Genomic DNA, 24,825 nt, shown 5'->3' with positions numbered 1-24,825 from the left:
TAATCACTATCTATGTCACCCAATTTAGACATGTCTCAAATCCAATATTCAATAACATAGCTTCTTTTATAACAAAGAGGTTTTCTGCAATTTTAACCAGTATGCAAGTCTCTGAGGAGATTATCTAAAGTAAGCCTTACCAACACGACTAAGCCTTAATCCCAATTAATTTTTATCACATACATGGATCTTTTTCCTTTTATTGTGTCCTATTTTTCACCAAGTTAGCACATATTCCAAGAAATTGAGACCTTTCGAGATATTTCCTTTTGTGTGATTTTAGGCCTACCAAATTTCCACTCTAAAAATGCAATGAAGATTATGCAGTCAGCCACATCATATTGAGAAAGTAAGATCATCTTAAGACTGCTAGTAAAGAGTTTAGGGGTCGTTTAGTTTATAGTACGATAAAACATAATCTCCGTATTGAAATTCGTGTTAGTTATACATCTAGTTTTCAGTATAAAAGTTTGCATAGCTAATGTATAATCTTCGAGTAACTAATTTACAGCGTGTGATTTGTATTTTGGTGGTCAGTTTTCATAGGAAGGGATAATTCCGTAGGCTTTTGTATGTAGATACAGCTTGAAATTGTACAATTCTTTTCTTCTTTGATGTTTTCTTTCTATGCTATTGAAATTTCTTCTGATAAATAATCATATTTTTGCAGCATAGCATGAAAACGTCAAAGAAGAAAAGAATTGTACAATATCAAGCTGTATCTATATACAAAAGCCAACGGAATTATCCCTTCCTATGAAAACTCTACCTCATTAGAGGTTACCGATTCTTAGAAAATATGTTTTTCTTCTTCTAGTTGAACTCCTATATTATTACTACTCATATGAATATTTAAAATAGGGCAAAGGTGCAAATATACCCGTCAATTTGTGGTTTAGAGAAGATATACTCTCGTTAAAAAAGTGGTGCACATATACCCTGCAGTTACATAAATGATGCAAATATACCTTTTTCATTGACAGGTTTTTTTAAATATCATTTAGCTTATATTTTTAATTTAAAAAATATCACTTGACTTTAAAAAAAAAATAAGTCTACCCATTTTTTTAGTAGACTTATTTTTTGAAAGCAAATGGCAATTGTTTTTATAGTGGTTCGTTTAAAAAATATCTTTATTGCTTTAAAAAATATAAGTCTACCTATTGTTTTAAACAAACTAGACCCGACACACTAGCAAAAAATTACATCGTGGTTTTAAAAAAATGGGTAGACTTATTTTTTTAAAGTCACATGACACTTTCTAATAAAAAAACAAGCTAAATGATTTTTTTTAAAAAAAAATTACGACAGTGGAAAAGGTATGTTTGCTCCATTTGTGTAACGGCAGGGGTATATATTCATCATTTTTCACTCTAAATCACAAAGTTGAGGGAAATATTTTGCACCTTTTTCCCTTTAAAATATAAGTTTTGCATGCACTCGGGCGATGAGATACTGATTTTTGGCTCGGTATTCTAAGGATCCTCAACTCCAATTTGAAAGCAAAACTCACTTCAGTATAGTTAATACTTGCCTTGTTGGTACTCGGGATATAGCTACATATAACTGGCCATGGGTGAATTGTAACACCTCGTAACTTCGGACGAAAGTTTGACTCATAAGATGATAATATAATGGAACCAATATGAGGATTATAGGAAGTGTTTTGAAAACCAATTAAGTCATAAGAAATGTCTTTGGGCAAAGCAAAGTTGAAAACCACTCTACGGAACATGTTTGCAAGAGAGTTTATAGAAGGTCATACTTCCAACGATTATAACCCCATTATTAATTTGGAATTTGGGAAAACATCCTTGATTAAAGTTGTAGCCCTTTGAAATAGATTTCCAACGGTATATTATGGAGGTCAAACGGACATCTTTGCAAAGAGTTATGCCCATTTTACTGAAGCCTGTCTTCGCTGGAAAATGGGTGACTTCAACGGGAAGATCGACGTTTCGTCGATCTGATCGACGGTTCGTCGATCTGATCGACGGTTCGTCCTTTGAACCGTCGATTGTGCATTGTTCACTGGAAATTTGACCAATTCGACGGAGCAGATCGACGATCCGTCGATCTGATCGACGGTTCGTCGTTTGAACCGTCGTTTGGTCCGTTAAGTACGTTTTCGGGTCAAAAGTCGGGTTTACGCGTTTTCTTGTTATATTTGGGGTTGGGGTTTATTTCCCCAACACCCCATTCACGAAAATTCTCTCTAAACTCAGAGACAACAAATCCCAAACCTCAAGATCTTCCAAGGTAAGTTTTTATCATGATTCTAAGTTGAATTTAAGTCCCTAATCCCTTTCTAACTTGAGTAAAACTCTTCTAATCCATAGAGTTAGGATTGGAACATTTTTGTTGGATGTGGAAACCATAGAACCCGAATTCAAGAGGATTGGACTTCAAAAAGGTAATGTTTTTATCCCTAATCATTTATAGTTGTGAATTGACGAATTCTTGGGAGAATAATATTTGGGTTGGATGAAGAGAATTATATGAACTATGCTAGAGTTGTTGGATTGTTGATTTGGGATTGTTGTATTCATATGGGTGATGAAGAATGATTTTAATTACATCTAATTGAGATTTTAGCATTAGCTAGAAGTAAAAGAATGGAGATTGGGTGAAGAAAACACCATTAATGAGGGTTATAGAGCTTCATGCCCACTAAGTGTTTGATAAAATGCTTAGATGAACAAAACATGGATATTGTTGCTAATATAGGATCCCTATGACTTGTATTGCTATAGATTGAAGTTGAAGGGGTTGAAGGACATTGTGATACGCTCAAAAGCGGAAAGTTAAGGTATGTAGAACTTCCATCCACATGTGGGAATCTCTACGTTCTTCCCCATGATTCGTTTCGTAAAATATATGAAGTTCAAATCCTAGGGCATTAAACCCAACATATTGGTAGCCCGTAATTATGTATGTATGTACATGAATTTTGTATCTATGTTCGTTATTGTATTCCTAATCTTCCATTACGGATATTAGGAATCCTAGCTAAATCCATGAATCATGAATTCTTCCTCATGTGTTCTCATTATGTTTATATGAAACTTTATGATTTCATCCAGCAAGTTACAAGCATGTTTTCAAGTCAAGTATATATATATGATTATGAACTATTGTTATTACTCATGCATCAAAAACATGTTTTGCAAGACTATGACAAGTTATCTTATGAAACTATATTTACAAGTTATGATTTATGAAAATCATGTACAAGTAAGTTATGATTCATGAAAACCATGTACAAGCAAGTTATGATCATGAATACCATGTACAAGCAAGTTACGATTCATGATATACCATGGGCAGCAAGTGCCACTATTTTCATGTTCATGTTTTGGGAGTTGCATTAATTACCGAGGAGGGCTTCAGATAGCCTGAAACTACGTAGCCACCGTAGGATGAGGATCGCTCCACCCATGTCCCGGACGATCTCTCATAATGACTGGATCCTTTCATATTTTATTAAATCTCATGTTCCCTGGCAAGGACTGAGTGTTCTGCTGGCGGGACGCAAGCACCAGACCATGGATCGGTTATAAGTTATTGCTCTCCCTACTTATGATATTTTTACCATGTTTTATATATATATGTATGCACTCATGTTCATGTCCAGGTTTTCAGTTTCAGTTCTTATCATGTTATTTCATGTCCCATGTTATTTCTTTCAGTTGTTTTACATACCAGTACATTCAATGTGCTGACGTCCCCTTTTTATTGCCCGGGGGCCTGCATTTCACGATGCAGGTACTGATATACAGGACGACACATCTGCTCAGTAAGACAGCATTCGTATCAGCTTATTGGTGAGCCCCATCTCATTCGGGGTTTAGTCAACTTTTGTTTTATGCTTAGTTATGCATCTGAAGGTACGCTGGGGGCCTTGTCCCAGTAAGTATGTTTTCCAGTCAGACTCATGATAGAGGTTTCATAGACTAGACAAGTCAGTTATGTTATGTCAGACATTCGGAGTCGTATAGCCATTTTTGGCTCATTCATGTTATTTCCGCACTCATGTTTAAACAAGTGTTTTTATTAAGTATTATGACTTACTACGTTTTATAAAGGCTCATCATGCATTCACGTTATATTTCCGCTCATGTATGTATCATGATGATTCAGCAAGCCATGTGGTTCGCTCGGTCACACGCAGTCAGGCACCGAGTGCCGTGTTACGTCCAGGCCATGGTTCGGGGCGTGACAAAGCTTGGTATCAGAGCCTAGGTTCAAGTGTCTTAGGGAGTCTATGAAACCGTGTCCAGTGGGGTCACTTTTATATGTGTGTGCGCGCCACACATATAAACAGTTGACCACCAAGACATTCAGGATTGTCTCATTTCTTTCTACTCTAGATCGTGCCATGAAGCTTAGAGCAATAAGAAACTTCTCTTCCTCTCGAATTACATACGTTTCGAATGCGCAGGAGATGAACAGAAAACTCAAGGTCCAAGTAAGGATGTTTACCCATAGGGGGTACAATTGTGTAGTACTTACTGGTAACGAATGAGACTTCAAGTGCTATTGAAAGTGGAATACAATGTAAGTTGCCCGAGAAGGGGTGTAGTGGAATGAATGGTATGTTGAATGATAATGATGTTCTTGAGAAAGGAGAATGGAATACAACAGGGAGAGGATATCAGAGAAATTAGAAAAGGAGCTAAGTCAACAGGAAAAAGGTAAATCATGGAGGATCTCAAGGAAGTGGTGGTAGACAGTTTTCTACCGAAGGTCATCAGGACCCACTCCATCTACAGTTAAAGGTTGAAAGGGAAAACAAACAGGAAAGTGTATTAGGTATAGTTTGAGTTGGACATATGAGGTAAGTTCATCATTTTTATACTGTTGTTGAAATTGGAAACCCTGTGTGGCTATGATATGATATGATATGATATGGTATATATGTATATATGCTGGCCTTGTGAGGCATTGTTGGTATTTCCTGTGTGCAGGTTTTGGGATAGTAAGAAATTCAGAGGAAACTCTGCCAATTTTTTCCTAGAAATAGAAGAAGAATAAGATATAAGTTCGTAATATGTCTGGAAAAGCCATGTCAACAGTAATGATAAGATTTGACTAAGTTACGAGTACGGCTGACCTTGATAAATATAATTTGATTTCCTATTCAGATGAACACCTTGAGTGGGTGACAGTCCGGATACATCCGAATGTGTGTTAGAAACCAAGGGCTTAAGTTAATTTCAGAGTTGAGTGATTAGTGGAAGAAGAAATCAGCTAAGCCGTAAAAGAGCAAACTACAGAAGAATAGCCTTTAAGAGTTGTCAAAAAGGGGTTGCCCTAATATTTACAGTGTGAGCAGAGTTAAGTCGTTAAGATGAAGTATGCTAGTTATGAATACAGTAGCAACCCGTTCATATAAGTAAATTTAGTTTTTCTCCATGAGAAATTGCTCAGATGTGAGTAAAAAAAAAATCGTCAGTGTTGTAGAATACAAAGAAATTACAGAAGATAAGGAATGTTAATTGCAATCCCATCAGAAGAGAAGAATTTATAAGTATAAGATGTTAGCCTTGGTCTAAGGGGGAGATGCATAAATCGCTAGTAAGTCCAGCGAGATAATGGAAGACCTGAATGGTTAGTATGAGATATGAAGAACCTCAGTTAAGTTAAGTTGGTATAATGAGACAGTCTCCATAAGGAATATGCCTCATCTTAGAGGAAACCCGAAGTGAGTAGAATGATCGTCGAACGAATCGTGTCAAGTTCAATTACTATCGATTAGGCGATCACAGAAAAGCTATAAGATCATACCCAGTTATGTGTCATAAGGGTAGTGCCATTGCACAAGACTCTAATCTTTAAGGTGCTCGCAAAAGACTTAGCGTACAACCGTACTATGAGTATTTTAGGAAGAATCTCAAAAAAAAAAAAAAAAAAAATCAAGTATGGGAAGTACAACTCATGATTTAGGCAGACAAGAGAACTAAGGTGAAAGAATTTCACTATTTCTCCAAGCTAGGAATTCGACTTTCAGACTCCGAAGTGGGTGGAGTTATTGCTCAGAACATGACTTATTCCTCCTTAGTCATCGAAGTTAGAGAGAAGCAGTTTGGTGATTCCTGCTTGCTGCAGATGAAAGAGGGGATTCACGAATAGAAAGCCTTAGCTTTTGAACAAGGGGGAGATAATGGTACTTTGAGATACCGAGGCAGATTATGCGTTCCAGATGTAGATGGAATCAGAGAGCTAATTATGTCAAAAGCTCACCATTCTAGGTCTACCCCGTTCAGCTAGGAGACATGATTTATTTTCGGTGATTGTGGACAGACTTACGAAGTCAGCGCACTTCTTGCCAGTTAAGACCACAGATTGAACAAGAAGATTATACCAAGTCATATGTTAATGAAATTTCCGGATTGTATGGGACCCTAGTGTCCATTATTTCAGATTTTGGTGCTCAGTTCACAGCGAACTTCTGAAAATCCTTTCAGAAAGGATTTGGGTACGAAGGTGAACCTTAGCACAACTTTTCATCCTTAGACAAATGGTCAGACAGATACGCTATTCAGATCTCATGTTATGATATTCATGTTAGTTCAATACTCAGATATTTATGTCAGCTTAGTACTCAGGTATCAGTCCAGTACTCACGTATTCATGCCAGCTCAGTATTCAGCTAATCCAGCATTAAGTTAGCTCAGTATTCAGTCAGCCAGTCTTCAGTTAGTTTAATAGACATTCAATTTAGTATCTCAGTAGTTTAGTAGTCATGTATTCGTTCAGTTCAGTAACCATGTGTCCTTGATTTCAATGGTAATTGGGATGACCACCTGCCTCTTATTGAGTTTACTTACAAAAATAACTACCATGCTAGTATTGGGATGACACTGTTTGAAACCCTTTTTGAGCAAAGGTGTAGATCGCCAATTGGTTGGTTCGAAGTTGGTGAAGCAGAGTTGTTAAGATCAGATTTGGTTTACCAGGCTATGGAGAAAGTTAAGTTAATACAGGAGCGTTTGAAAACGGCTCAAAGTCACCAGAAGTCTTACACAGATGTGAGACAAAAGGGACTTAAAATTTTCAGTAGATGATTGGGTGTTCCTTAAAGTCTCACCCATGAAGGGTGTCATGAGATTTGGCAAGAAAGGCAAACTCAACCCCAGATATATTGGACCTTATAGAATTCTGCGAAGGATCGTTCTAGTAGCTTATGAACTTGAGTTGCCACGAGATTTAGCTGATGTACACCCAGTGTTTCATGTATTTATGATGAGGAAGTGTGTAGGAGACCCGTCGTTGGTTGTTCCTACTGATACTAAAACAGTTAAGGATAGTTTGACGTATGAGGAGATCCCCATAGCCATTCTTGACCGTCAGATTCGCAAGTTGAGGACTAAGGAAGTAGCCTCAGTGAAAGTCCTGTGGAAGACTCAGAGGGTTGAGAAAGCTACATAGGAAGCTGAGGAGGATATGAAATCCATGTACCCGCACTTGTTTCAGGCTGCAGAAGAGATTTATGATGAAGCACCAAGATTTTGAGGTATGGAAGCTTTCTTTTCATGTTTTTGGTCGTGTGTGGCCAATTTATAATGCTATTGTGATGTAGCCCTGTGAGGCAATGATATTATGGGTTTTTGTGACAGGTTGGTAGTGCCTTATTACAGGGGAAACTCTAGCGAAATTTTTGTAGAATCCCGAATGGTTATCATTCGAGGACGAATGATCCCAAGGGGGAGATATTGTAACACCTCGTAACTTCGGACGAAAGTTTGACTCATAAGATGATAATATAATGGAACCAATATGAGGATTATAGGAAGTGTTTTGAAAACCAATTAAGTCATAAGAAATGTCTTTGGGCAAAGCAAAGTTGAAAACCACTCTACGGAACATGTTTGCAAGAGAGTTTATAGAAGGTCATACTTCCAACGATTATAACCCCATTATTAATTTGGAATTTGGGAAAACATCCTTGATTAAAGTTGTAGCCCTTTGAAATAGCTTTCCAACGGTATATTATGGAGGTCAAACGGACATCTTTGCAAAGAGTTATGCCCATTTTACTGAAGCCTGTCTTCGCTGGAAAATGGGTGACTTCGACGGGAAGATCGACGTTTCGTCGATCTGATCGACGGTTCGTCCTTTGAACCGTCGATTGTGCATTGTTCACTGGAAATTTGACCAATTCGACGGAGCAGATCGACGCTCCGTCGATCTGATCGACGGTTCGTCGTTTGAACCGTCGTTTGGTCCGTTAAGTACGTTTTCGGGTCAAAAGTCGGGTTTACGCGTTTTCTTGTTATATTTGGGGTTGGGGTTTATTTCCCCAACACCCCATTCACGAAAATTCTCTCTAAACTCAGAGACAACAAATCCCAAACCTCAAGATCTTCCAAGGTAAGTTTTTATCATGATTCTAAGTTGAATTTAAGTCCCTAATCCCTTTCTAACTTGAGTAAAACTCTTCTAATCCATAGAGTTAGGATTGGAACATTTTTGTTGGATGTGGAAACCATAGAACCCGAATTCAAGAGGATTGGACTTCAAAAAGGTAATGTTTTTATCCCTAATCATTTATAGTTGTGAATTGACGAATTCTTGGGAGAATAATATTTGGGTTGGATGAAGAGAATTATATGAACTATGCTAGAGTTGTTGGATTGTTGATTTGGGATTGTTGTATTCATATGGGTGATGAAGAATGATGTTAATTACATCTAATTGAGATTTTAGCATTAGCTAGAAGTAAAAGAATGGAGATTGGGTGAAGAAAACACCATTAATGAGGGTTATAGAGCTTCATGCCCACTAAGTGTTTGATAAAATGCTTAGATGAACAAAACATGGATATTGTTGCTAATATAGGATCCCTATGACTTGTATTGCTATAGATTGAAGTTGAAGGGGTTGAAGGACATTGTGATACGCTCAAAAGCGGAAAGTTAAGGTATGTAGAACTTCCATCCACATGTGGGAATCTCTACGTTCTTCCCCATGATTCGTTTCGTAAAATATATGAAGTTCAAATCCTAGGGCATTAAACCCAACATATTGGTAGCCCGTAATTATGTATGTATGTACATGAATTTTGTATCTATGTTCGTTATTGTATTCCTAATCTTCCATTACGGATATTAGGAATCCTAGCTAAATCCATGAATCATGAATTCTTCCTCATGTGTTCTCATTATGTTTATATGAAACTTTATGATTTCATCCAGCAAGTTACAAGCATGTTTTCAAGTCAAGTATATATATATGATTATGAACTATTATTATTACTCATGCATCAAAAACATGTTTTGCAAGACTATGACAAGTTATCTTATGAAACTATATTTACAAGTTATGATTTATGAAAATCATGTACAAGTAAGTTATGATTCATGAAAACCATGTACAAGCAAGTTATGATCATGAATACCATGTACAAGCAAGTTACGATTCATGATATACCATGGGCAGCAAGTGCCACTATTTTCATGTTCATGTTTTGGGAGTTGCATTAATTACCGAGGAGGGCTTCAGATAGCCTGAAACTACGTAGCCACCGTAAGATGAGGATCGCTCCACCCATGTCCCGGACGATCTCTCATAATGACTGGATCCTTTCATATTTTATTAAATCTCATGTTCCCTGGCAATGACTGAGTGTTCTGCTGGCGGGACGCAAGCACCAGACCATGGATCGGTTATAAGTTATTGCTCTCCCTACTTATGATATTTTTACCATGTTTTATATATATATGTATGCACTCATGTTCATGTCCAGGTTTTCAGTTTCAGTTCTTATCATGTTATTCCATGTCCCATGTTATTTCTTTCAGTTGTTTTACATACCAGTACATTCAATGTGCTGACGTCCCCTTTTTATTGCCCGGGGGCCTGCATTTCACGATGCAGGTACTGATATACAGGACGACACATCTGCTCAGTAAGACAGCATTCGTATCAGCTTATTGGTGAGCCCCATCTCATTCGGGGTTTAGTCAACTTTTGTTTTATGCTTAGTTATGCATCTGAAGGTACGCTGGGGGCCTTGTCCCAGTAAGTATGTTTTCCAGTCAGACTCATGATAGAGGTTTCATAGACTAGACAAGTCAGTTATGTTATGTCAGACATTCGGAGTCGTATAGCCATTTTTGGCTCATTCATGTTATTTCCGCACTCATGTTTAAACAAGTGTTTTTATTAAGTATTATGACTTACTACGTTTTATAAAGGCTCATCATGCATTCACGTTATATTTCCGCTCATGTATGTATCATGATGATTCAGCAAGCCATGTGGTTCGCTCGGTCACACGCAGTCAGGCACCGAGTGCCGTGTTACGTCCAGGCCATGGTTCGGGGCGTGACATGAATACTTGTTTCGGAAGATACTATCCGACATGGTTAAGGGATTGTCCTTGACTTTTATTAATTGTCATGGCAAAACATGATGCTAAAGGAAGTTGCTGTCTCTTAAGCTTCAATGGCCACTTTGAATCATTAGGATACATAATGATTCTTGGAATTGTTACTCTTGAGCCAACGTTGTTTCCAGAATTGATATTTGCGCTAACAGACCAATTACCGAGATGCGTGACAATCAATCTTGTTCCATTGCATAGGCCTTCACTTTGGCTTAAATTTCTGAGAAGCATAACTGGAGTGCCTACTTTTAAGTGTATGTCATGATTAGGGATGCCCGGGAATCTTAGGATGTTCAAAAATTCAGGTGGGTACAACAGATCTTCATCACTAATGTTCACGCTTGCTTTACACACATTGTCCGAGCTAAAATATGTTCTTCCTTCACCTGGTATAATTTGCATAATTGTGGCATTCAACTCATGCACCATTTCGTTTTTTGGCGTCAGTATTGCTCTTTCTTTCAAATATGCTGGGTCATTGTACTTCTGCAAGAGTGATGGGTAAACTGCCTCGACAATTGTTCCGATTGGATCGCTGGATGATGCAATGCATATATTGGGAGGTAATTTAATAAGCTCATTGTCAGTATGCAAACCATAATTAAAGAAATAACTTAAAAGTTCACTCGTAAAATATCGGTCGTTACAAGTAATTTTAGAAGGAATCAATGGCTGAACCTCACTATATTTCTAGTCAGCATAAAACATCAACTGTTAGAATTATATTAACACTAGAAAACTTGATCGCGCTTCGCGCGAACATGAAAGAACTTATTACAATTACGAAATAATCTTTACTAATACCTGAATATTTAAAATAATATAAATTGAAAGTTTTGTAAAAAGTAAAAGATATTAAAACAATGTGTTTTAATAATAACAATAAAATAATCATAATACCTCATTATTAATGACATAAAAATAGCATTTGATGGGGAGAACATAAGGTGATTAAAATATTTTGTTTTTGGACAAAAGGAGAGATTCTTGAAAAACTATAATTATCTGCCAAAAATAATAAACTAATGAGTCACCAGAGAATTAAAAAGAACAGGGTAAAAAATTACCTAATCAGAGAAATAGAAGAGAATGAATAACATTTGAAAACAATCATTATTTGGAAAGTACAACACATTGAGAAAATTAAGAAAAGTACTAAACCAAATAACATCCAAAGTAAAAATGACAATATTGTTCCAGAATACCCATAGATTCGCTCATATGTTGCAACGAAGCATAAGGGAAATTTGAACCTCTGCAACCAATCAAAGTAACAATATGTATAAATTTATCGAAAGCAGGTTATATGTCGGCCTTGTTGACATCCAATTTTGACCCTTCTTTCTTTCGATTCACTTTCCAAGCTTCTAAATTAATAATTACCTTATTTTCGCTACTATTCTCTAATAATTATCTTTTTTTTTTTTTTTTTTTATCATTGTCAGTACTTTTAGAATTACTAACTCATACACTTCTGTTTAGTAATTGACCGTCATTACTCTATTTTTGTAGTTATTAAATTAGCTATAAGTCGATATTTGATATGCTAAATTATTAGCGATAAATGTGCGATGTTAGTACTTTATTTTCTACATATTAAATACTAATTGTCATCACGTAATATATTGTACTAGTTATTAAATTAGAAGCTCGAAAGAAGTCAATTTGAAGAAGGGAAAAGCCAATGAAGTTGGGTCAAAGCTCAATTAATTGAGACCAAATATACAGCCCTTACTTGTGCCAAAATACGTCGAAATTGGTCCAATAAGGATGAGCCCAAACCAATTTGTGACTGTTTCAGATGAGCCCCACTTTGAAGTAATTTTGGGCCACTATAGCCCACACGAAACGCCCTAAATCCGAAGCCCTCTTAGCCTTTTGCTATCAGAAATGCATCAAAACCTAATCCTAATTTTCTCAGCCGCTCCAACACTCTTTCTTCTCTCTCATTCCATTTTTGTGCTAAAGTCAGCCTCGATTTAGGCATGGACAGGATTTTTTCAATCCGTTTCAAGCAAAACTCATCTCTCTCTCTAGCATATCGTGACGTTTCTCTGCCTAAAGATTCAGTCAAACAAGAAAAAGCCAAGAGACTTTTTGGCTTTGATTCTCCAACTTGAGAAATCGATTTTTCAGAGGAAAACAACTTTTGTTCAAAATTCAAACGGACACATTTCGGAAATCAAATTCCCGCTCGTGAATCCATACTCCAAATGAAACCCTAGAGTCTGAACTTCACCTATAAATACTACCTTGTGAACTCAACCGCCGAGAGTCAATATAACTCTACTGCTGATACACATCCTTGCTCTCTATTTTACTTAACGTTTCTCACTCGATTTATCCCACAAGAAATACGAAAACTTTAGTTTGCTAGAACCCTCAACACTTTCATACACGAGGCGTACGAACTCATTCGGCTCAAGGTTCGGGTCGTTTCATAACGAGAGAGTAGATTCGAGGCCTCGACGTCCTAGTTCACTGCACCATAAAAAGATCATCACTATTCTCCTTTTACTTTCATCCATTCTAAATGATATTTGTATTTCTCTGTAGTTTCTTCTTATTTATTTACCATCACGTTTCTAGTATGGGATCATTCTTTTGTTCAAATATAGCTTCAGACATATAAAATACGTATTTGAATAACAAAAATCTAGCATTTAAGCATGTTTGCTGATGTAGCTTTCAAGGGTTGTATGAATCTGTTTCGGGTCTTTCCTATATGTCTACATGTCGTGAAAGTTATGGTTCTGTTTTCTTCCATGTCTAAGTAGATGTTGCCGTCATATAAATTCAAATATATTATGGCTATATCTTAGAATGATATGCTACATTAGATAATAAAACGCTCTGTAAGCTTTATGCCGAGGATATATTTATCAAAATTCATTGATGATACTGTTACAATAAGTGATTGGTTTCCTAAAGGTGCTTTTATAGATATAGCAAAAGATCCAAGGTTTAAATTTTAACTGGGAATTTTGTTAAACTCTTTTCTTTTCGCAAATGTGTATCTTGTTTAAAATATGTCATGTCCTTGGGTTTCTCTTGTTGCAGTAGACATGTTACTGGTTTACTTACAGTGGATATAATATTCATCTTGTCTAATACATTAGTTCGTAAGAGTAATGCCCTGATTACATAATATGTATGCGTTAATCTTATTATGAACCAAATGTTCAAATAATTCTGCTCTGATTTGCATATTTTACTGTTTAAGACTCAGATCTTATAACCTACGATTTTGTTACTTTTCTCGTTTTGCATGATATACCGGAGACGAAGAGTTTAATTTTGAGACTCAACGATACTGCTTACAGAGTCCGCACATCATTCACTGTCTATGCTCTCTTACATTGCCTGAATGGCATATTGCAGAACATTCTATCGCTTGTGAAAATCGGAAATGACCTTTATCATTTTTTATGTTACCATCTTTGCTTACCTGTTGGTATGATTAAGATTTCCCATGTGACTACCTTTATTTGTATTTTGTGTAACCAGCTGTTGAGACTTGAGTTACTAAAATTTATAGCTGAGACTCATTTAAATGTTATTTTAGTTAATAACAGAATACTTACTTTTGGTACATGAGATATAACAACTAGATGTAAAGGAAGTTGAACAGGTAATTAATTATCTATGTTTCTCCAAGTTTTATGCCTTAGGTGGAGTTTGGTTAAATGTTTTCACTAAAAAAATTTACTTCACAAAGCAGCCTTCATTTTATTCTAGCTAATCCAATCTTTCTTTGAAAATAAATGGGTCTTCAAGGTCACCAATTTAATGCTGCACTTTAAACAAAGAAGTTGGTTTGAGTTTACAAAATCATTTTAGTTCCCGTCCCTTTTTTTTTGAAAAGTGGATTTTCATAAATAGCATTTTCGAGGCATTGATAATGAAGATTTTTTGATACTTGGCATCTGTACATAATTTTTACAACTTTACAACCAGCCTTTTTAATTAACTCTAAGTCCAGTCGATTAACCATTTTTAATGGATCTTAAAGGATGCTTAATACCTTCCCTTTAGATTAATTGAACTCTTACCTAGAATCTTTTGGTTTCGTAGACTTTAAAACAGAGTTAACTTTAGACAATAGCTTTAATTAACTTTAGGTGTCCTAATTCACCATAAATAATTAGGTGGCGACTCCTTAACTTTAATTAACCTCGAAATTTTCGATATGTTGTAAACCATTTTGACTCCGGTTACGGTTAAAATAAGGTATAACAAGCCTACTTCAACAAACAGAATCCAAAAGCATATAAAAGATAGTATGATATAGGTTCCACAGAAGCAGAGCTATCAAAATGTATAACACGCATGATCTACTGAATGTGGAATAAAATGTAAAATAAACAACTATATTCGAGTCAATAGCAAATAGCAAATCCTTCGGAGTGCTTCATAAACAGGTAGCTCCAATACTTGTGATTCTGGATCTTTAACAACCATATTAAATTCCTCATCCAACTCTGGATTTAAATTTTGCTTCACAGTGGTTTTCTTTAAAGGAAGTTTTGACTCCGTGAGCTTAAATTTAACGTAAGGATCAGATTCACCAAATAGATCTTTCCTTCTCAGCTCCATTGCCCTCAGAATGCAGGAACCCCGCAGGTCTTTTCATTGCTCTACATGTTCGGAAAATGAAATAAAATAATTTAATTCATTAAAAGTGATTGCAAAACCTGAGACAAAGAATATGATAGCACAATCTAAAAGTAAAGAAGACATACTTTGATGGATAAAAAATCTGCACTTCACGAATTTTAGGCCAAAGATACATGTTAATTAGCAACCCGATCCTTAATGGTCTTCTGCAAAAAGAGATCCCCCACAATATTAATATTAGATTTTTTTTCATGGCTACAACAAAAGTGTTATCCCCTGCACATGCACTTATAGCAGTTTCTTTGTGTCATCAAACTCAAATCTCTATACTCAAAACTTTGATTTCTTCGTATTCTTAATCTTAGAAGCTAAACAGCAATATGCTTACAGTCTTCAGTAAAGTACCGGAAAGATCTCAAAGGATCCGGGCTGTTTCTACAAAAAATATTGTACAAAGTAACACTTGTAAAAGTATCTTATTTGTTTCTAATGATTAAAAGCATATCTTTAGTCGTAGGTGGTAGTACAACTCTTCAATAGCTATGTTCTTTAGAGGGCGATATCATGATTCATGGCTAAATTTTCTTCACAAAATGTATCTAAATTTACTTCTCAAAATCATAAGAAGTGGAGGTATTCTCTTTGATCGATCATAGCTATCCTGACAACTACATAAATAACTGGAAAAATAAGAAGATAAACACTAATTTAAAGAAAATAAAACCTTGTGACAAATAAACTACCCTGACAACAATATTGAAATTGAAGCAGTATATCTTAAGCAATGGCGGAGTCCGAATTTTCACTAAGGGGTTCAAAATATAAAAAAGTAATCATACGGATATATACATAAAAATAATTTTAACCATATATAAAGAGAGTTTTTTTTCGGCCGAAGGGGGTTTTATCCGAACCCCATCGGTCTTATGTGTGGCTCCGCCCCTGATCTTAAGAATATAAAAAGGCTCAAGAGACTTATGAGATTTAATTTCTCCAACTGTACCTGACATGAATTGATGAAAAACTTTCGATTAATTTGACAATTGTTTCCGTACTGCCAAAACAAAGAGAGAATGATACTTTGTCGTTACCTATAATGTCAAAGTAGAACTTTAGTCGAATTAAGAGACTTATATGATGACACAATATACTATCTTTTGTGATCTTATTGCAAATTATCAAACTTAGTACATTTAGAAATAAAGAAGTCAAAGCATCATATTTACCCCATATCAGAAAGCCAAAGAATAATTGCAGAAAAGAATAAATTAATCGGCTGATCCCAAGCCTAAGCCACTTGCAAGTCCTTCCCTGTACACCAGATCTGTATCCCTTTTGTGAGGACTTACTATACTCCTCGAAAGCCTGCTTCTCACTTGTGAATGATGCAACTGTTCTGATGGAGCCAAATGCTTGATCAACTACATTGGCTGCTTTAGAATAAGCTTTTTATGAATGGCAAGCCTTTCTAGACATGAAAAGGAACATGAACAGATGGCATCAGAAATTAGAGCCTGACCTCCCATCTTGTAAGCAAATAATCCTCCATATAAATGTAGTGTTATATCCTCCAACTTCAGCAATGCAAGATTAATAAGTACATGTATTTGAGTCTGGAGAATTAATGTAGTGTAATTACAAAAGTCATTTAAGATGATATACTCTTTTAACTTCCATATAATTAGGTGCCCGTCATCAAATTAATTGATTGAATACGTAGGTAATTACTTTCAAATGAATGGGAAATCAGGAGAAAAAGAAAAATGACCAAAAAAGGGAGAAAAGAGATAAGTAGGTTTCATTTCTTGGCTTTAGAGAGTGTCACATCACCTACTCTATGCCTAGTTTCAATAAATGTATAGATCTAAGTTTTAGTAAAAGTAATAATAATTGAATGAGAAGGAGAGTGAAGTTGAAAATTTCCTACATATCATTCTTCAACAGTTGAATTCTCAAGTGGAAGAGTATGTGCATATGACCACAACAACCTGACATAGTCAATATGCATATTGAAGGAAAAATCTGTAATGCTCTGAAACAGTATTGCATCGTTAAGCATTAGGATGAATTTTCATATAAAGAAGCTGGTGCAAAAAAACACAAATTTGACAATTTGATCGCATGAATTTTGTTTTCTCTCTCCAGCTAGAGAAAAGGTTGGAATTTTGAAAGCGAAAATCAAGAAAGGGAAAGATTAACTGACAAACACCGAATTAGTATTGTTTTTCATCCAAGTATACCGAATAAAAGATCAAACAAACATAAACTCCTTGTTAATCAGACATGAGAAATAGATAAAGCACAAATCACAAAATTAGAACAATTCAAGAATTCAGGTTTCAGAATCAAACATGAGAAACAGATAAACATTTACCTTTGCTGAGTGGGAGGACGAAGAGGTATAGAGAAAGGCATTGGAGATATACCTTAATAGGAAAATAAGGAGCCGCACTGCCTGTAGGTGATGACGATGAAGACGAAGGCGAAGGCGAAGGCGAAGGCGAAGGCGAAGACGAAGACGGTGTGATCTGCGGTGGAGAAGATGCATGTTGTGGCTGATGTTGCTTCGGCTGCTCTGTAAATCCGAATATAAACAAACGTATACAGTATACTATACAAAAATGAAATGCCCTTCTTATGGGAGATTCTTCTCCATTGAAAAAATAATTTGGAAATTACCTTTTCTAGGTTTGTTGATGTATGTATGTTTTGGGATACATCCATTGCCCCTTTTCTACAGCTTCTTCCTGTTCTACCTTTGTTCTTTACTCTGCTGAGACAAGACACAGTGTTCTTCAGTCGCCGGACATTGTTTATTCTCTCCCCTTTGAGGAAAATTACCACAGACGGACACGAAATCCTGATAAGCGGAGCAGACGTGACTATTTCAGGGTAAAAGGAAGAGGTAAAAGTAACGGCTGGGTATTTAAGTGGACAGAGAAGTGCCTGTTGGGGGTTTCTGTAATTGAAGACCTAAGGGATTTATGAGGTATATAGTGAACTAGACAATTGGATTTTAAATGACAAAAAATTTATATGTAATATAAAGCTAAACATAAACAATCCTATGTGGCACATTTCTATACTCTCCATTGACATTTATCCTTTTTCTCCTTTGTTTGCCATTTTTCTCATTTTTTATTGCATCTTTTGGTTCATTTCAACTACACTAACTTATGGACTAATAAAAGCCTCCTACAATAAATGTACCATTCAACTCATACAGCACTAACTTTTGCAATAAAGCCACATAAACCTTCAATCGGCCCACGATCAAAAGCTACTAAATAAGCCATAAACGGTACTTTAAAAGTTTGGTTTTTTAAGCTTAAATTACATGTTATTATTGCTTCTTTTCAAAAAATCATTAAGAACCATTGATAAGTAACACAAATTTAATCAATCCTAACCCAACCAATTTTATCATTCCTTTTACACCAGGTGAGTGTTTTTGGCTTCTCTGTTTCTATTTTTCTTTTTTAATTTCTAAAACATTATATTGTTATACTTTATTATGGCTGTGATTTTTTTTGCAGATTGAAACAAGGTAAGTAATTAGTTTATATGGGGATGCAATATTCCCCAACCTTGTTATACTATTGTTTTTTTTGGAGTATTATGATTTCTATTTGCGTTAATCCCATTTTCTTTCTTTTATGGCTACTATACTATTGTTTTTTTGCAGATTATCATGATTTCTTTTTCCATTATTTTCTTCTTCTTACTTTTTTGATCTCTAATATGTATGAACTTTCTTGAATTGAAAGCATGCATGTTTATTCGAGTACTAAATTTTTTTATACGAATTGTTTTCTATTTCTTTTTTTATACAATTTGTACTTCTCATCCCTCTATCTTGTATTTTTATAGCTTCTGTAAGCATGCTTTTGTTGCTTAGCTATTAATTACTAAGGTTGAATAATACATCAACAATAGTAAGTAAAGATGTTATTTTACAATTAGCTTTACCAAATAATTTTACATCTTTTCAATGAAAAAATTAGTAAATGATAAAATTTTCAATTGTAAAGGATTCTCAATGAAATTGAAGCTTGAAAATTCTGTTCTATTTTTCAATTCTCGCGCTATTTTGAATTCTCTCTCCTTTTTCGACGATGTCGTGTATTGAATTCATAGAAAAATGTTTTAAAAGAAATGAACAATTTTTTTAGATTTTATGAAATTTTAGTACACTTAGGATAATCTTGAGGATGGAAAAGATTAGCTTTAGAGTGAAGCTGTTAGTTATAAAGAATGTCATGTTTGGAAGAAGAAGAAGAAGAAGAAGAGGAGGAGAAAGGAAAAGGGGAAAAAAGGGAAAAAAGGGAAATGGAAGAAAAGAGACGAGGCAAAAATTAATACGAAGAGATTTGGTTATGGACTTTTCTTCCCTTTCCTTGTACTTTTGTAGTAGACATTATTGTTGATGCATTTTTCTTTTTAAAGGTTTTTGGAGAAATAACTAAAATGTAACTCTTGAAAAGTAGAGAAGAGAAGTTAAATAGATGCTTAATATATTAGATGAACAAAGAAAACTATTTTTAAAATTTATAATCATATCAACATAAAGAGGTTAAAATCCATAAAATAAAATGAACATAAAATTCATGCATTACTGGAAGATTAAAAAAGCGTAATTGTTACAACATTAAAGAAAAAAAAACTTAGTGACAATAATCTAATTCATTAGAATTTGAAGACTAAAAAGGATTTAATATTTTGAATATTCTGTTATTAAAAAAATATTTTATAAATTCAATAAGAATTTTATAATCCCGCGAAACGCGAACCAATTCACTAGTTGAGAAAAAAGATAAATAGTCATTCTGGTCATAGAGGTGTGCCACGTCAGCGGGCCTTTGCCTGCTTATATATATATATATATATATATATATATATATATATATATATATATGATTTTTTTAAGAATACAACAGTATATGCAGCTTAAATCTGATGTTGAAAATTATACTTCTCACAACTATTGGTCGAACTGGTTATTTTCTGTCTCTAATGTAGTCATGAACTTTTAATTGAAATAGATAGTAATTTATATGGTTATCTGTGAATATGTTTATAATTCAACGTGTCGTACATACAACTTACATAATTGTACTTAACCACTATATATACCGAAATGTATTAAAGATTTTGATGTCTTAATATTTCATCAATTGGTTTGCTAAAAATATTCTAATGGAACTCTATCACATAACCTAAGCTACAATATACAGTGGATGAATAAATTCTTAAAATTCAACAGTTAATTTCTCAACTTCAAAAAGGTATATTGCTAGAAAATAATTTAAACATTTGTTACAACCTCAAAAAAAAAAAAAAAAAAAAAAAAAAGAAGAAGATGATGATGATGATAAGAAAAAAAGTGTGAATATTTACCAGAATTTAAAGTATCATTCAAACAAGGAATCCAATTTTGTTAAACTCAAACTTCAGCAAATAATCTTTTCAAGAATGATTTTTTTAAAAAAAAATCAAGAATGTAGAGTAAACATATTCATGATATGGTAGTCCCTTTTAGCACTATAATTAATGAGCTGTGGAGAAATTTATGATTTTAAGCTCTTTTATTTTCACCTTTCCTCTCTTGCTTCAATTATGCAATTGAGAAAGTAATGAATAGTCAAGAAATCAGACTCCATTAATAGTACTGATTAACATACCGTTTTGATGAATCGAAACATGTCTCCTTGAGATGTTTGTTATCTTCATCAACTTTGTGAATCTTCTCACGAAACGTGAAGCTGAATTATTTTCTTTTTTGGAGGGTACTTGTATTGTTTTCCAATTAAGACGACCTTTTGCATCAATCTGGAATAATACTTGCATCGGCTGTTTTTAGAGCACCTACTTCCTTGTTCAGTTGTGGACACTCGTCTGTTGATTCATATTTCTTCATTTTTAATTTTAGTATCCGTTCTTGCCGAGCTAAATCAGGCAGAAGCTGTTGTCGGAAGTTAATTTCCAACGGAATATTCACCAAGGCACTGTATTCCTTAACAATAGCAGATACCAATTCCATTTAACCTGCTATAAATGTTTCGGAAGAGTAGAATATATCAAAATTTAGATATTTTTGCTATATCCAAATATAATAAATGAACAGGAAGAAAACATGTTTGTGTGATCGGGCAAGGAAATTAATTGTCAGGTAAAGAACGCAGAGGAGTTTTAATATTTAGGATTATATACATGATGTAACATATATGTAAGGGTGAAATAATGGGAAGATGTGAGCGTATTCATTCAATTGCTTCATTGTTGAGAATGTAACAAATTTAATTGTCGAGGAGAAGAGAAAATAACTGTTTAAAATAGATAGCAACAAGCAGTACTTCATCTTAAATGTGATTTTTGAGCTAAAGAATGTTGTTCTAGTAAAATAGGAATGAGTGTACAAACCAGCCAAAACACAAAACGCGCAGCCCAGATGATGACAGCGAAATTAAATGGAGTAAAATGTGTGAACTTGCAGCTATGTTAGGTTTCATGAATTACTAAATAAGCTTCTCCCCTTCTAAGATTGTGCTCTCTTGAATTTGACGGGGAAAATGGATGGATGGTTGAATAGCAGTAGAATTTGGGAAAGATGAGTATCATGAGTTTGAATAAGAAAAGGAGGAAGATCAGGGATTGCTGCAGTCATGTAACAGGAAAGAACCGTTATTGATTTGTGAAAATAGAGTAACTGAATAAGATTAGGAGGAATATAAGGGATTTGTCTAGTTAATTAATAGGAAAGAGTCATTATTGATTTGGTGGGTAGAAAAGTAACTGTCGGTGAAGGGAAGAGGGATAAGAACAAAAAGAAAGACACAAACAGATGGAGACTAAATAAACCACTAAAGTCCAATCAAACTTTCATCAAGTAAAGCAGAATATGGCACATATTCATTTTCTGCCACTGTGCACTTTTCCCAAAATTAATATGATTACTGGTAGTGGCATTCATGTACTGTTTGATTTTCCGTGGATTTTGTCACACTAACAGGCAGTTGATCTTGAGAATTGTTGTCAAGAAGGTAAGACTCATAATTTGTATCTAAGTCCTTGTTTGGTTCCTTAACGGCTTCTTCCTCTGCTTATTTTAGTGCTTTAAATTCCAAGGATGAGCTTCTTATTAGCTGGTAAGTGTATGTCCATATGTAGAAACCACCAAGCTGCAAAATTCAAGGAAATTATTGTGATGATATTTGAAACTTATTAGTATAACCTTTTACACCCGTGAACATAATAACATAAAAGGAGATCAAGTAACTGTGTAGTAAAGATGATGATAAACTAACTGCCATGGAGAAAGAGGCATAGGAAAGGGCAACTGATGCACAAACTCTATGACCACCGAATCGGCTGCCATCTTCTTTGCAAATTGCAGGAATGACTATCAATAGAAGATTTCCCAAGTTTCCAGTTGTCAAAATAATGTTACAAACTTTTAAAATGTGGAGGTGTTCGGGCAAGAATGTTGAGATTTTTGGTCGTGAATTTTGGAAAGCGGCTTACTGATTCTGGATAAATTATTTATATAATATCAAGTGGATTTTTTTAATACAAATACATAGTTTTTGTTGGGCTGTGTATGCGTCTTCAAAGCTATGGATAAAGCTAGTAAACCGGCCCATAGACGGGCGAACCCACTAAGCCGGGCCCTACACCACACTCAACCATCTTCATGCTCGTCCCGTGAAACCATTGGCTATGATATCAGTTGTTGGGCTAAACGGTCTAAAGATACTCTTATCATGATGTGATATTATCCGCTTTGGGCCAAGCCCACACGGTTTTTCCCAAAAGGTCTCATATCATTAAGAGTATCCAACACATTATAAGTAGCTCTTTTTATCTTTTCAGCTACAATGTTGTACTTTGTTCGCACACCCAACAATTTTAGCTGTGATGTACCTGATGAGCATGCAGCAATAATGAGTCCCTCAAGATATGGCTTTGGTTTTAATATTTTCACAGCAATCCATCCAAGAAGGCCTCCAAATAGGAAAGTTAGCCCAACATTACCAGGCATAAACCACATGTACATATCAAAATTAAATAAGATTAGTCATATGTAATGCCACTAAAATTACACATTATCTTACATTTTGACAACTCGTCGATTATCTGGTGTTTCTTTCTTTCCTTTATGGTTTACAATTTTGTATATTTGACTGGACAAGCCAAGAAACTTTGAGAAAATTAAAATCAATGTACCATGATTCTATATCTTGAAAGGTGAAACACTCTGGGTTTTAGAATGGACAGAGCGGGAATGACATTTTAGGAAATTCTTCATTGTTCAAATCCTTATGAGGTTCTTTTTATCTTTGTCTTTGCACTTTCCGGGAAAAGATGGTGGCCATGTATATTAGTTGTAGAAGTTTTATTTACTGAAACGGATTTATCAGTTTGAACTTGGTAGGCATGATTTTGGCGCAATTGTGCGGTTGCTCTCATTATTTTAAGACTTTCTTTCTCCTTTACTGGTTCCCAAGTATTTCTCGAAGAGTAGTCACAAAGTGTGGTGTCCATCTGGTGTGTGGAACATTACAGTGAATCTCCTCATCTCCCTTACGAATACTCATAATCATGTTTAATTATAGTAAAAGTTATAGTTATGACCTTGCAAGCTTTTCTCGAAAGGAGATAGGATGTAAATTGAATCACAAGGAGGTTCAAGGCTTCACCCGTTAAGAGTTTTTCTACAACTCTTTACATTATTTATGAGAAATGCTGAAGGCTACCCAACATTTTTCTACATCAATGACGTTCCCCAAACACCAATGTTATTAATTTAAAAGCTCATTCCATAAGGCATAGAGAGATGCTGCAATTTCTTTCAATCAATTAGCAAACTGAATTCTGCCCAAGATCACAAAATAGAAGTTAAGACTATGATTACCTCAATGAATAAACGTAACATGCAGAAAACAAATCACGATCAACGTGATCCTTGTTAATTAGAATTTCTTGGTCATCTCGACCTGTTGTCGAACTCAGCTGCATAGTTCACAAACTCAGACTAAGCAATCACCTATTCCACCGTCCACGATCCATAGTTCTAGAAGACTGCTGCCAACTTATAGTACTTTTAGTTTTCAACTATATAAATTTTAATCTTAAAATATTGAGTTAATCTAATCTAACTTAGCTCAAAGTTTAATCAAATTGACTCTAAAAAAAATGAAAAGTATCACATAAATTAGGATGGTGTGAGTATGCCCACTACGCAAAATGAACGACTATAAGCAACGGGAAAAATAAATTTAGGAATGAAAGCAAACTGAGAGCAAAAAGTTAATTATGAGAGAAGCATAGATCTGATTCTTACCTACAGATACAAAACAAAGGAACAAACAGTGACTTCAAAGTCACATAGTAACAAACAGTAACTTGATTTTCACATTAATACTCTAATCAGCAAAAGTAGACGCTACAGTGATGTTGCAGGGATTGGCGAAGAGGAAATTAAAGAATCTTTGTTGGCGGTCACATTAATGGATTGATCTTTGTTAGTTTCTGCAGCTGTACAATGGAAGTAATTTTGCCTAGGCCTCAAATCAGTTCTCTAATTGATTTACTGTTTATGTTAGCTGATGCGATATCAGTGAATCCGAGAGTATAGCTCTGAACTCATCTCCTGTAAGAGTCTCCTTTTCGAGCAGCATGTCGACTCATTATCGATTGCCTCCCTGTTGTTGCTTATGTGGTTATTTCCAATTTCATATCCCCTGATCCAATCTCAGACTCTTGTCACCATCTATTATATCTTCTTCCCCTTCCACACTAAGTCAATCACAGTTGAGATC

The 24,825-nt window shown here is 35.0% G+C and overlaps 2 protein-coding genes and 1 pseudogene across 2 annotated transcripts; all 3 read right to left on the bottom strand.

Annotated features, from left to right (window-relative positions):
* Positions 1–10,357: 10,357 nt before the first annotated feature.
* Positions 10,358–14,851, bottom strand: LOC132613457 (uncharacterized). The gene is made up of 2 exons (XM_060327477.1): positions 14,825–14,851; positions 10,358–11,080 (listed from the first exon to the last, which is right to left on the bottom strand). The coding sequence occupies exons 1-2, from the start codon at positions 14,849–14,851 to the stop codon at positions 10,358–10,360; spliced, it is 750 nt and encodes a 249-aa protein (XP_060183460.1).
* On the bottom strand, positions 14,642–21,047 carry LOC132613455 (uncharacterized). The gene is made up of 6 exons (XM_060327476.1): positions 20,849–21,047; positions 17,434–17,582; positions 16,527–16,581; positions 16,011–16,437; positions 15,133–15,213; positions 14,642–15,027 (listed from the first exon to the last, which is right to left on the bottom strand). The coding sequence occupies exons 1-6, from the start codon at positions 21,045–21,047 to the stop codon at positions 14,955–14,957; spliced, it is 984 nt and encodes a 327-aa protein (XP_060183459.1). The 3' UTR covers positions 14,642–14,954.
* Positions 21,048–21,957: 910 nt separating this feature from the next.
* On the bottom strand, positions 21,958–23,179 carry LOC132613454 (protein PIN-LIKES 7-like; annotated as a pseudogene).
* Between the last annotated feature and the right edge of the window lie 1,646 nt (positions 23,180–24,825).

This window comes from Lycium barbarum, chromosome 10 (genome assembly GCF_019175385.1).
Source record: "Lycium barbarum isolate Lr01 chromosome 10, ASM1917538v2, whole genome shotgun sequence".
Classification (NCBI taxonomy): domain Eukaryota; kingdom Viridiplantae; phylum Streptophyta; class Magnoliopsida; order Solanales; family Solanaceae; genus Lycium; species Lycium barbarum.
This window is presented reverse-complemented; position numbering and strand designations above follow the sequence as displayed.